The following is a 13,738-nucleotide window of genomic DNA, read 5'->3' as shown; positions in this document are numbered from 1 at the left end:
TTCAGCTGAATCAGTAATGGGATGAGGAGGGGTTGAGTATGTTCTGTGTGTGAAGAAGGTTGGACACAGATATGTAACAGCAGGAGAAGAGGACTGCGACTGAGGCTGCTAGTTGCCACCAAAATCCTCTGCTTCCATATTAATAAAGTTGTAGCTGGAATATGCCTTCCAGCCAGGGACTACATTTCTCAGCTCCTCTTGCATCTAGGTGTAACTAAGTCTCCACACTGCTGGAACGTGAGAAAACCTATGAGCCATTTCTAGGCAGGCCCAACACTTAAAACCTTGCATATGTTCTCCATGTACTTTTTCCTGCAAATGAGAATAATGATAATTAGAGTGACTTGGAAGCCACGGTGGAAAATGGCAAAGCCATCCTCAAGTCCCTGAATGATTATGTGGAACAAAGCCTGCTAGCTTGCAGTGCTCACCCCATAACTTTTAGTTGGGAGGGAAACTTTTATATTATTTTATATTCTTTATCACTGCATCTCTTGTTTCCAGAGCTTAGTGTAACCTAAAAAGTACAATCCACCTTTCCCCTTGCAATCTTGGATCCTTGTTCGAATTCTTTTATTTTTAAAATTAATGTATAATATCCTGTAACATTTGTTTTAATAAAACTAGTATTCCCCTAAACATCCAGTAATAAGATATGCTACTTATCCTTCACTTTGAATAACCCTGGATATGCTGCTACACCACTATATATACACACACCCTGATTACTTAGCCAACAATATCAAAACACAGACAATCTCTGAAATAGCTTTTTATTAAACAGCAAAGCATAATTGCAACACAATTTTAAATGTAAGGTCACAAAAGGGATGCAAAATGTTTGCAGTATGACTATTCATACAGCTAAAGTCATCGAATCTTACACCAATACAAACATTATTATTCCATGATTAAAAGTGGCCCAAATCTAATAACCATAAGCTATATTAGTGGATATCTTTTTCTATTTAACATTTTAACATTACACTTATGATACTAATTTCCTTACCAAATGGAGTCTACAAACTAAATTTTTAAAAATTGTTGAAGAATGACTAAAACTCTGAAAATCAAGTAGTTGGGTTTACAAAAAATTCTGGGAGAAGTAGAGAAAACACTGAGAAAGTATCAATTAGTGTACATGTAAAACTCTCCCATTTATTCATGATTCTGATACTAATACACTCGTACAGGATTTTGCAAAAGTTGATCTGCTAGATCCTGCAAATAAACCTTGAGACCAAACTTTCTGTAACTATTCTAGATGTGGTTTAGATCAGGTTAGTCAAACTTAATCCACTTTCATATATGTTCCCCAAAAGATCTGTCTGTGCTGGAGAGAACATGTCTCTGGAGTAAAAATATTTTGAGTTAGTTACTACTACTTACCAAGTACTTTTTCCATCCTACTTGTATTTTTCTCAAAATTTTCTATGTCAAACACACACACAACCAGAACTCATCTTTTCAGATACCAAGTGAGTTATTTTGTGCAAAGGGAAGTTTTTAACATCAAATCTTCCCAATTTGACAATGCAATTTCAAAGAAAAATCATTTTTATAGCCTCTGTTTTCAACTGATTAAAGAGAAACCAGCAACCCTATCTTATTACTAAATATAACAACAAGGCCTAACTGAGAAAGTACTTATTTTGGTTAAGTTTCAACAATTAGAGTTCAGGTTACTCTCAAAGGTGATTAACTAGTGAAATCACTTTTACAAACGTGAAACCAATTTTTTCCCTAGAGGAAGGAAAATGGGAAGAAGCAAATGGAGAAGAGGCACACGATGGCGGACAGGGTACATAAAGCTGTGCATTTAGTACATGATTTTGGTCACTTTTTCACAACATGGTGGTTATTTCCTTGTGTCTTGTACTATGCCTATAATAAAAGACAGTGCTAAACCTATAAATCAATGCAAATTCAATAAAACAATTTCAAGTTTCGTAAATATGTGCATTTCTAATTATAAAGTCTCTACAATACATTTGCACGTTTTCATAGACTAACATAATACACAAACTCATGGAAGTCTTCTGTTAATGCTCTTAATTTTGCCTAGATCTGACATTATCTTCATAAATATTCAATGAAGCCACAAACAAAAGAACTATAACTTTTGGAATCTATCCAAGTTTAAAGAAAAAAAGATCAGCAGCAATTCCATAAAACAGAAGGGATACCAATCCCTTATTTTCTTTTGCTTTTTGTGTCAGTTGTTTGAAAAACGCTAGAAGCTGACATGAGGTTTTCTATATATTGTCCAAGAACTTGGTTTTCTGATTTTAGCTTCAGATTTTCTTCCTTAACTGCATCTACTCTTGCAGAAAGATCTACATTAAAAATAAAAAAGCCTATTATCAATAAAATGGTGGCAATGACTCCATATTATAAAACGCTTATTAAGATTCATTCATTAAAGAGATACACAATCCTTAAATTTTCTGTTTTTAAATTCAGATTACTTTAGAAATTAAGGTAAGCAAAGTAAACTGAAAATTTACTGAAAATTCCTAAAGAGAGATTTCACATTGGACTAAATGTGAAATATTTATGCTTTGTAAATAGCATTTATGTAGAGTACTTAATTCTTAAAATGGTTATTTAAAAAAAATATGGACTTTGTTTTTAAAATGTGAATCTTGTTTCATGTCTTATCAACGTAAAACCATAATGTGTTCACTAGAAATGCTTACGAAAATGCGGTAGGTGAACACAACTGAATTCATATACTGGATATAGACAGTTTCTAAGCAATTGATCATTTTGTATTTCTACATTAGCAAGAAAGTCAAAAGACACAGTTCTTAATGATCAAATAAAACATTACCTCCATTAATTCATTTAACAATTAAGTACTGGATGCCCTGTAAGAGCCAGGCACTGTTCCAGAGGCAACAGTAGCAAACAAGAAAGGTGCCTGTCCTTACAGAGTTGACATTCTAATGTGCACGTGGGCACACGTGCATTTAGGGGCTTGGAGTGAGGGTCAGGAGAAAAAGCAAGAAAGGGAAGGGTCACAGGAAGCAAAAGGGAAGTTGTCCTTTTATACAGAATAGTCAGAGCCATTTTGATAAAGGGAATCTAACCAGAGACCAAAAAGAAGTGAGAGAATGCGCCATATAGATAAGTAACTAAGGGAAAACAGTTGAAGCAGAGGAGAACAGGGACTGCTAAGACCTGGAGTGGAAGCATGCTGACAGAACAGCAAGGAGGTCAGAGTGTCTGAGGGGGATGTACGAGATGGTGCGTGTGACGTCACTCTGAAAGGTCAAAGGGAAGCAGTCGACTTCCAGAGAGTAACCTGGTTTTTGTAACTGTGAAATGGGAAGCCACTGGAGTGACATGACACTCTGGTGTCAAAAAGCAAAAAACATAACCTCTTAATTTCAATGAAAACCAAAAGATGTTTCAGTGGTAGTATTAATTTTATGCAAGACATTTAGAAAATGAAAAAACTCAGATCAATCTCTTTTACTCTCAGAGGCTAATGCATTGTTCTTTGGTATGAGCTTTATTAAAGTGGACTTACTAACACAATACGGGGGCTTAAAAGGGGCTCTCATGTACGAATGGCATTCTGTGAGACCTTAAGGAAGGAAGCATAAGAACACGATTTGACTTCCTTATTGGAGCCTAGCTGCTCTTTAAAATCACCAGCCAAAGCTACAGGCAGGAGGGGAAAAAAACCCTAATGAAATGGACTTTAAAGTTTATACTTTTTAAAACTGCACACACAAAATTTAGCAACATAAATACTTACAGTTTTAATTAATTGGATGTTATTCAAGAAAACTACAAAATGCAAGCTAACCTTCAAGTGTATGTTGGAGTTCCAACACTTGATTAATAAGTCGTGTTTTTTCCTCCAGTTCCACCTGATTTTCAGCATCAACTGCTGTAATAAAAAGGTTTGAATTTACTGTTAATTAGCATTAGGTACCATTTGTGTAGTGTAGCGCTTGATCTGCAAACTGTCTTACGTTCATCATCTGACTTACACAAGAGCCCTGTGAAGTAAAAACTCACATCCCCACATTGCAGATAAGGACACCAAGGTGAAGAGAAAATGTTTTGCAACATCTCACAGTTAAGGAATGAAAGCTGCCTTAAATCTCTTCTAGAACTAGATGGGATATAAATAAGTAAATGAGCCAAGATCCACATCTTCTAATTATTGCTTTTCTGTCTTTCCATTCTTAATAAAGCACAAAATATTTTGTGCTTAATATTCACAAAACCAGGAACATGAAAAAAGGGAAATAAAGAACATACCATCCATGTCAGCATTCATCATCTTGGGTAACAAACTTTTGGGCCTTGGACAGAAAATCCTTGATGAATGGTCTGCAATAAGAAAAAGAAACAAAAACACATACAGTAATAAAATATAAGCTTGTTTTTCAAAAGAAAATTATGTGGCCCAGTAGGACCCTTTGCACATGCTTTACTGTTTCTCAGACTAAAGTAAATACTCAATGGGTAAATATGCAAAGGATATGGACAAATAGTTTACAAAGACAAGTATTAACTAAACACGAGGAAATGATGACTTTCTTGGTAATCAAAAAAATACACAGTAAAACACCACTTACATTTATTATTTTTTAAAAGACTATGATTAATGCTAGCAAAGTTATGGAAAAACAAATACCAAATATTGGACACAAATTTTAAATATGTAGTCTTTTTGGAAAGCAGTATGGTAATAAATGAGATTCATAAAAACATTTAAATATTTTTTAGTAACTAATTTTAGTCTTGGAAATTTAGCCTAAGGAAAATTACAAAGGAGGAAAAAATTATATACATAAAAAATCTTCACTTCAACCTATTTATAACCCACTAAAATGGAAACAATATAAACTGTTTATTTAGAGTCTGTCTGGTTAATTATAGTTGCAGTTTCTAATCGAGTGACTATTAAAAATAACTGTGATGACTATAATCACATGGATGATGAAAATTATGTAAAGTATACATAAGTATGGATAAAGAAAACACAGCAAAATGGAAAAAACTCATATTAGGGATTGTGGTAGGGATGAAGACAAATCTATTTAAAAATACTTATTAAGGTATTGTTTTACATTTACTGTGTAATACTTTTTAATACATAAAGTTCAAAAGAAAAATACCAGGTATCTGAAACACTAACATGGAATAAATGAAAAATGTCCACTTGTCACCTCTTGGTTATGATTAAAACAGATTAACTAGGATGTAAATACGTATATAAATATTAACATTTTATTGTCTGTATAAAAGGCTCCAAAATGTTAGAGCACAAAATTCCTGTGAAACATGTTCTGCTCTACTGCTAACATTCATTGTACATTTAATGTGCTCAAAATTTATTAAATAAAGCTACCAGATTATTACTGAAAACAGATTTGTTAACCAATCTACTCACAGAAGCAGTTTAGACCTGTCACTGTTACTCTTTCAACAAGTATTCACTGAGCACAGACTATACCCAAGGCGTTCTTATGCCTCCATATGCTAAACAGTGGGACCCAAACCTATTGAATAAGGAAATCTACATACTAGAACTAGAATCACCATCAAGAGTTATCAGTGTGTTGTACATTTCCTCACAGCTTTAGTTAGTTGTGTAACACATCAGATACTACCACAATCCTGGAAACAGAATGCTCAGTTTAAACCACCTCTCAAAAGATCACTCATTAGTCTAAAAATGAAAGATATTAAACCTCCTTTACATAGCATTATTAAAGAATTAACTACTTATAAGTGGTATAAAATTAACTTAATGCTTAATCAATCTACTCCAAGTCTTCTAGCATTTTCCCACTTATCCAGCATTAAAGCTGCTCTCCCTCACATCTTTTTCACATGGTTTTAATTTTCCAGTTCTTTGTATTTCAGAGAAAGTATATGTATATTAGTACATCTATATAAATTCAAGTAGGCTGATTACTAAAAATCTTTTCAAAAGTTTTTAAGTTATTCAACCTATTGTAGTACGTGAAGACCATACTTCAAAAATTACTCTCTCCATTCCATCAACGTGTCTCTTTATAATTGAAAAGGAAGAGTGTTAGCAGTGAAAACTTTATTTGGCACTTCCCGAGAAAAGAGCACTTTTCACACCATTTCATCCACTGTTCTGGTTAAAGAAGGTCTGAGAGGGATGACAGAGGCAACAGCCAAAAGCAAAAGTAAGTGATCATGGGAGTACTGAGCAATAGCAGACTGAAACTTGGCTACTTCTCCTGCTAAATAATATATAAAAAGTGCTTCAAATTTCCAGTATTTAGTGTTTTTGAGAATACAGCTAAAACAAAATTGTAAAGTTATAAGATAGACAAGCCAAAGCAACAGATAATCATGAAATCAATGTACCTGATTTTGAAATCAGATATAGTACAGGGATGGGGTATACGTCTTTTTGCTTATGTTTCAGTCTAATACTAAAATTAAACCAAAAAGTCTTCTACAAAACCAGACTGACTAGTGTAGAAGGTAAAGAAAAAGAAGCCAGTTTCTGAAATTTTGGCCACTGTAACCCAAACAATAGAAAATCTATGCATGGCTTATCAAGTTTGACTTCATCTGAAAAATGAAGGAAAAAAACACAGAAAAACAGGATGGAGGGGGCTTTAATAGAGGAAAAATTACTCTTAGAAAAACACCTTCAAGATGGGAGTGGAGGCAAGAGCACAAAAGCCAGGCACGAGGACAGTGCAACAGGATATACCACACAACCCGAGAGAGCACCACTCACATCATGGTCTTGGTAAGAGTGCACCCTGAGGGTTGCACAGTGCAGAACCTGCCCAAGCATACATGGCAGCCCTGTGCAAAAGGGCACTGCTCTTTAATAAAGCAGACCAGAGCATTACCGGCCGCCTCTGTACAGCAACAAAAGAGACACATAGCAATTTCCTCTTATTGTGATGTGATTAACTAGACTGGCCTCAAATCGCTACTCTTGTATATATTCAAAGTCTTTCAGTAAATTTAGAGTAATAAACTGATTTATTTCATGTATGGGATTAAAAGTTTTGTTGAGCTCTTTATATCGAAGTATTTTAACCATGGATTTTATTTTCTTTCAAAATAGGACCAATCTTCAAACTTCATGTCTACATTAGCACAGTACTATGTCATAATATGTACTCAATACAAGACTGAGTTGTTTAACTATAAAATCCTTTTTTTCAATCTATAGTTGCTATCATATCAATCAAATTCCATATCAGATGTGCTCTTAAGAGTTCATTTTCAACTCCTGCTCCTACACATAAATGCAAATCTGCCATGAAAAGAGAGAGAACCTAGACCAAAGTACCTCAAGTACGGGGACGCTGAAATGAACGTGGGGTGCTAAGGCTGCTCTGTTTATCCTAAATCTGCCTTAGCTCCGAAATGGATATGGTTCTCTGAGATTCTTCAACTCTCACCTAAGCCTAGGTCAAATCTCAAAAACTTTTCTCAAAAATCACAGTAAATTTTGACGCCTATCTTCATCTAGTCTTGGTCAGTGGAAGAAAATCTAGAATTTTGATAATTTAAGTCCAGGAAGCAGAAGGTATGGAGAGAACAAGGACCAGGAAGTGTGGCAAGCATTAGGACAGACCCACTTTCCATGCCCACACACCTAACTGTGACCGAAGACTATCATTTTACCAAATTTCTCTCTACCTTCTTTTGTACTATCCTGAATGGTACCACAACATCCTTCTCTCAAGAAGCAGTTTAAGCACAGTGATTAAGAACAAGAATTTAGATTACCTGGATTCAAATCCTAGCTCTGCTATTTATAAGCTCTCGAACCTTGGGCAAGGTTAATATCTCAGCCTCGGTTTCCTCATCTGTAAAATGAGGATGAGAACAGCATGTACGTCATAGTTTTGTTGTGAGAATTTAATGAGTTGATATATATATGATCTGCTTGCAACATACCTAGTACATAGTAGGTATTCAATAATGTTAGCTATTATCTTCTCCCCGTTTTAGCTCTAATTCAGGCCAGGAAAAGAATTTTAGAAAAACCATCTGGTCCAGCTGCCTTATTTTACAAATAAACAAACCAAGGCCAAAGATGATAATGGCTTACTCAAGATGACAGTAGTTTTAACTACAGAGCCAAGACTACAGCCAATGTCCCAGTCTAGTTTTTTCCACCATGCAACCACAGGTAGGCTCACACCTGAGACCTGAGATTTTGAGACATTTTCCTGATATCTGTCTAACCTCAACCACCCAACTTTTCTGCATCTAAAAGTCATTTTCATCGTGTCATCCACTTACTAGTGAACTGGTAAGACTACTAAAATGATGTCACTGTCCATTAATATACTAAATATTTTACATATATTAGTTCAGAAATCAACAGAAGGACGTTGCAATTTACAGATGTAGACACTATCTCAGAAAGAATATGTACCTTGCCTTAAATTTCACAGCCAATGTTTGTACCAAGAATCTGAACCCAGGTCTAACTTTATATAGTTTTTTCCATCATGAAATGGAAGAAACTTTAAAATGGCTCTAAGTTTGCTAAACATTTTGCAACCCTTAATGTCAAATTCCTTTGATATTTCTACTAACTAAGCAACTGAGGATAAATTTCATTCCCTTAAAGCTGCATCAGCTTTCAACATGGTTGGTTTTAGCTCCGTTCAAGCTCTGATCTGTTCTGGTTAGACATATCCAGTTTCAAATTCCAAAAGATTAAGGAACTGTTTGGCCAAATGAGGCTTTGAACAGAAGCTAGATCCCCAGAGTGGTTAGCTGTAATGAGTTAATCGATGTAATGTTAATCGATGAGTACAGGCACAGAATATGCAGGCATAGCTCTGGATTCTCAGGTACAGATACAGTGTTAGGAGCATAGCATAGCATCCTTAACATTGTTACGTCATAGTACTGGAATCGGTGAAAACTGTATAACAAAAGTCCTGCCTTTCAGGAATGTATCCTCTTTCTCCTTTCCAATCTTAACTCTCTAAAACTTGTTCAGCAGGACCCTTGAGAGAAGCCCATGAGGAAACTAACCCGGGAGCTGCTTTCAGCGCCTGGATGTCGCCAGCACTCATTTTACCGCTCACTCGCCTCCCTTCCCGCCTCGGCGTCCAATCCCCCCATCTCCCGGGCTCTGGGCAGAGCAGCCACGGGCAAGTCCGGGCGAGCCAGGTCCCAGCCTACCCCCAACGCCCCTCCCGCAGTCCCATCTCAGGGTGGGGGGCTGGACAGCGGCCTTCGGCCCAGGAGAAGCGGGAGGAGGCGGAGGATGTCCGAGTCAGGAGCCGCGGGACCCTCCGGGCTCAATAACGAGGAGACGATGAGAAAAAGAGGTTGCGCAGGGGTTCTGCAGGGAGCAGGCCTCAGCCGCCCACCAAACACCCAGGCCCGGGGCCGCTCTCCCGGAGCCCCGGTGCCCCGGGCCGCATCCAGCCCGCCCCGCCCTCCAGGCCCTCGGCGGTACCGAGGCCGCAACTCCAGTCGCCTGGGGCCAGGCCCTCCGCGGCTCAAGACGGCCCTCACCTGCCGTTCGAGGCGCCGGGAGGGAGAGGGTTCGGGAGGATGCCTCAGGCCGGAACACTTGGACCAACGGAAGCCGATAGCTCCGCCCTGTCCGCCCACAGAGCGTGCGCCGGGAAGGGAGTCCCGCCCAGTCGCCCGCCAATCCCCTCTCAAGAAGGCACGCCTGCGCATGAGCTGCCCGACGCCCCAATCGTCCTCTGTCAAAGCTCCGGGATCCACCTTTTGCCCTAACAGAAGGACATTGGCGTCCAATGAGGATTGAGATCCTTGTGGGCGGGTCCGGGAAGAGCAACAGCCAATGACAGTGCAGAAGCTACTGGAAGCGCGTAAAAGCCAGTCCGAGCGAAGTAGCTCCTCAGTCTCACAGGACCCAGAAAATTGGGGTCAGAAATTTACTGTGGAAATTCTGACAGCTGTCAGGAGGGAGGTTAGCAAAACCAAACGCTGGGGGCGAGAGAAATCATTCAAATTCAAGAAGAGGGCATTTACGGACATTGAGAAAGAAAGCCATTGCCATACTGAGGTTCCTCAATTGTAAAAGCATACTTTTCCATATTTTTTAATTTCTCAAATCGGAAAGCCATAAATGTACCTCTAGTGGATTGTTCCTCTCCGCATCCTCCCCAAACTATTAAATCCATAGTGCACCTGAGCGTTTAGTAATATTTTAGAATTGAGAAAATACCTTAATAGTACTTTGATATATAGCGCTTTCGCTCACCTTATCCCATTTGATCCTCACAGAAACCCACAGAAAGAAACTGCAGCTTAAGATAAATGTCTTGCTCAAGGTCATACACGCAGTGTGAAATGCTATGTTGCCAGGCTTTCGGATATAATGTAATCGGGCTTGATACCGTTGGCTTGATACAAAACAGAATCCTGCTTGTTTTTGATATTGGTTGAGTACAACATAGTAACACCTTATTGTTTTGGCTTTGGCACATTCTTCTGAGTTGTAGAGATGAACCTTATGTCTACTTGTTTCTTCACTTTTGACTTCGGGCACAGTTTGCTGACATAAAGCCTTAATCTTTTTAAAGAATGCATTTTAAAAAATCTTCCATTCAGTGTTTGAGAACTGTACATTTGGCTGGTAACTACAATACACAATTTGAGGAAATTTACTACAATGCATTGCAGGAGCTAAATAAATGAAGGAAAGATCCAATATAAATCTAATAGGAGTGTCAAAAAGAGAGACGAGAGAATGGATATGGGCAGTATTCAAGGAGTAATAACTAAGAACTTTTCAGAATTGTGGAATATTCGACTTCTCAGATTCAAGAAGGACTTATTCTTGAGCATGATTGAAGTAAAAAATTCCACACCTGGACACATCGTCGTGAAACTGCAGAACACCAAAGACTAAGAGAACTTTTAAAAGCAACGTTTTTTTGCTAGAAAAACATTTTTTTGTTTGTTTTAAATAGGGTAAAATATACATAAAAAAGATTTATCGTCTTAACCATCTTGAAGTGTACTGTTCAGTAGTGTTAAGTACATTTACATTGTTGTGCAGCCAATCTCCAGAACTCTTCATCTTGCAAAACTGAAACTCTATACCCATGAAACAACAATTCCCCATTTACCTCTACCCTCAGCCGTTGGCAACCACCATTCTTTCTGTCTCTATCAATCTGACTACTTTAGATACCTCATGTAAGTGGAATCATACAGTATATCTTTTTGTAGCTAACTTGCTTCACTTAGCATAATATCCTCAAGTTTAATCCATGTTGTAGCATGTGTCAGAATTTCCTTCCTTTTTAAGGCTGAATATTATTCCACTTTATGTATATACCAGATTTTGTTTAGCCATTCATCCATCAATGGACACTTGGGTTGCTTCCACCTTTTAGCTATAATGAATGCTGCTAGGAACACAGTGTGTGCAAATATCTCTTTGAAACTCTGCTTTCAATTCTTTTGGATATATATCCTGAAGGGGAACTGCTAAATCATATAATAATTCTATTTTAAAAGCAACTTTTAAAAATGTGGTATTGACCCAAGAACAGACAAGAAGAAAATTAGAAAGGAGAGTACCAGTACCTGGAAGTTGATATACCATAAAGGTGTCTGGGTAAGGAATAAGTGTTGGTGAGGTTGTGGGAAAGAACTATTATTCATTACATTGAGAGTGTAATTGGCACAATAACTTTGTTAATTGGCTATAGAAAAGTCAAACTATGGTGGTTCTAAATTTCCTATTTGTATAAAAAATATGAAATTAGATTCTGATCTCACATCATAATAAAACTAAATTCCAAATGAAGTAAATGTGAAATGTGAAAAAAAAACTCTAAATTTTTAGAAAAAAACGATGTCTTTATGACATCACTGTAGGGAAGAATTTGTTAAACCAGACAAAATAGCACCATTCATTAAGGAAAAGATTTTAAATTTTAATTGTTTTATAAACAGAAGATTTACAAGTTTTAGAAACAAAAGAGAAAACATTTTAAATCAAGTTAAAAACAAGCTACATGTGGGGAGAATATAGTAAAGCTCTAAAAATATAAAGAATTGTGACAATTCAAGATGAAAAAAGTTCAAATAACATAAATAGACAACTCACAGAAGAGGAAAACTAAATGACCAGCAAGATTTTTAAACGTTTGCCTTCACTAGTAATCAGGGAAATGCATATGAAAACAAGATAAAGGGGTCAGTTCATTAGGAAGATGGAAAATCCTAACAGTGCCACAAAATAGCACTGAAGCAAAAACTGATAGAAGTGAAATGAGAAACTAACCCACAGCCAGAGTTGGAAAGTTCATCATTCCCCTCTCTGTAATTCATAAAACAATTTACAGAAAATCAGTAAGGATATAGAACCCAGGTCCCAAGCTTGCCTGCACGTTAGAATCACCTGGGAATCTCCGAATAATTCCAAAGAACAGGCTACACCCCAGACATTAAATCACAATCTCTATTAATATCTTTGGAAGATACACGGTGATTTCAACAGAGAGCAGGAAAATTTGGAAACTATTGCCATAGAAGACCCGAACAATTCTATCAACTAATTTGTCTTAATTGACATTTGTAAAACATTCCACCCAATAACTAGAGAACTTGCCTTCTTTTCAAACACACATGGAATATTCACCAAAATGGACCATATCCTATCATATTCTATCATAAAACAACCTCAGCAAATTCTAAGTGATTGAATTTATAACAAAATATTTTCTCTGCCCACAAGGGAATTAAACCAAGAATCAATAACAAAAAGATATTTGTAAAAACCCAAATAGTTGGAGATTAAACTACACACTTCTAAACAAACTATAGGTCATACTGAACTATACATTTAAAAATGATTAAAAGACTCAATGGCAGGATGGAGATGAAAGAGGAGAGAGTTAGTGAACTTGAAGATACCCCAGTAGAAATTACCCAACCTGAAAACAGGGGAGAAAATGATTGGAAAAATAATCCCTCAGGAATGGAGAACAAAAAAGATCTAGCATTTGTGTCATGAGAGTCCCACAAGGAAAGGAAAAAAGAGTATGGTGCTGAAAAATATTTGAAGAAATAATGGCTTTCCAAGTTTGGCAAAAGACGATTTCACAAAGGGAGGGGATGATTAGGAAAATGATGTCTAAAGACTCTGGGGTTGTGGTATAATGGAAAAGGCTGCTGATCTAGACAGTAAGCACCAACATCACTAACGTCACAAAGAGAACCTGCCATGTAGCATTTATGAAAGAAGAATGCGCCATTACCTATGGAATGGTCTTGCAAAAAAATATAACAAATTGCAAGCTGATGTGATCAAGCCCATAAACTAGCAATTTAACAGGAAATACAGAGAACAGAGAAATATTTTAAACCTACCATCTGGATAAACTTAGCAAAATCTGGCTATGGAACAAAACAACACCAACAAAAAGCAAAGCCCTTTTCTTTAATAAATTAATTGCACTGGGGGAAAAAAGAATGGAAAGAAAACCTGTAGATCAAAAGACATTTAAAATACATATTTTTAAAAACAGACAAAAAACTCATGGTTTATTTTGGACGCAACCTTGGATGATAAAGCTGTTTTTAAAATGCAAGAAAATGATTGCCCAAAAGTAGGATATAGCTATTTTAGAGCATTCTCCTTTTTAAAATTTCAGAACCAAACATATCTTGTTAGATAGTTCAAACTTTAAAGCAGGTCTTTAGACTATCTAAAAAAGATAACATACAAAAAGATAGCCATAACATT

General features: G+C 36.8%; 1 protein-coding gene across 1 annotated transcript; it reads right to left on the bottom strand.

The window, feature by feature from the left end:
* Window positions 1-757: 757 nt before the first annotated feature.
* Window positions 758-9,687, bottom strand: SCOC (short coiled-coil protein). The gene is given in 5 exon segments (XM_014853420.3): window positions 758-2,336; window positions 3,818-3,901; window positions 4,279-4,350; window positions 9,517-9,633; window positions 9,636-9,687. Coding segments are annotated over 5 exon segments (468 nt in total). The 3' UTR covers window positions 758-2,193.
* Window positions 9,688-13,738: the final 4,051 nt, after the last annotated feature.

Source organism: Equus asinus, chromosome 3, assembly GCF_041296235.1.
Source record: "Equus asinus isolate D_3611 breed Donkey chromosome 3, EquAss-T2T_v2, whole genome shotgun sequence".
Taxonomy (NCBI): Eukaryota; Metazoa; Chordata; class Mammalia; order Perissodactyla; family Equidae; genus Equus; species Equus asinus.
The sequence above is the reverse complement of the archived record's forward strand: the minus strand, read 5'-3'. Positions and strand labels throughout refer to the sequence as shown.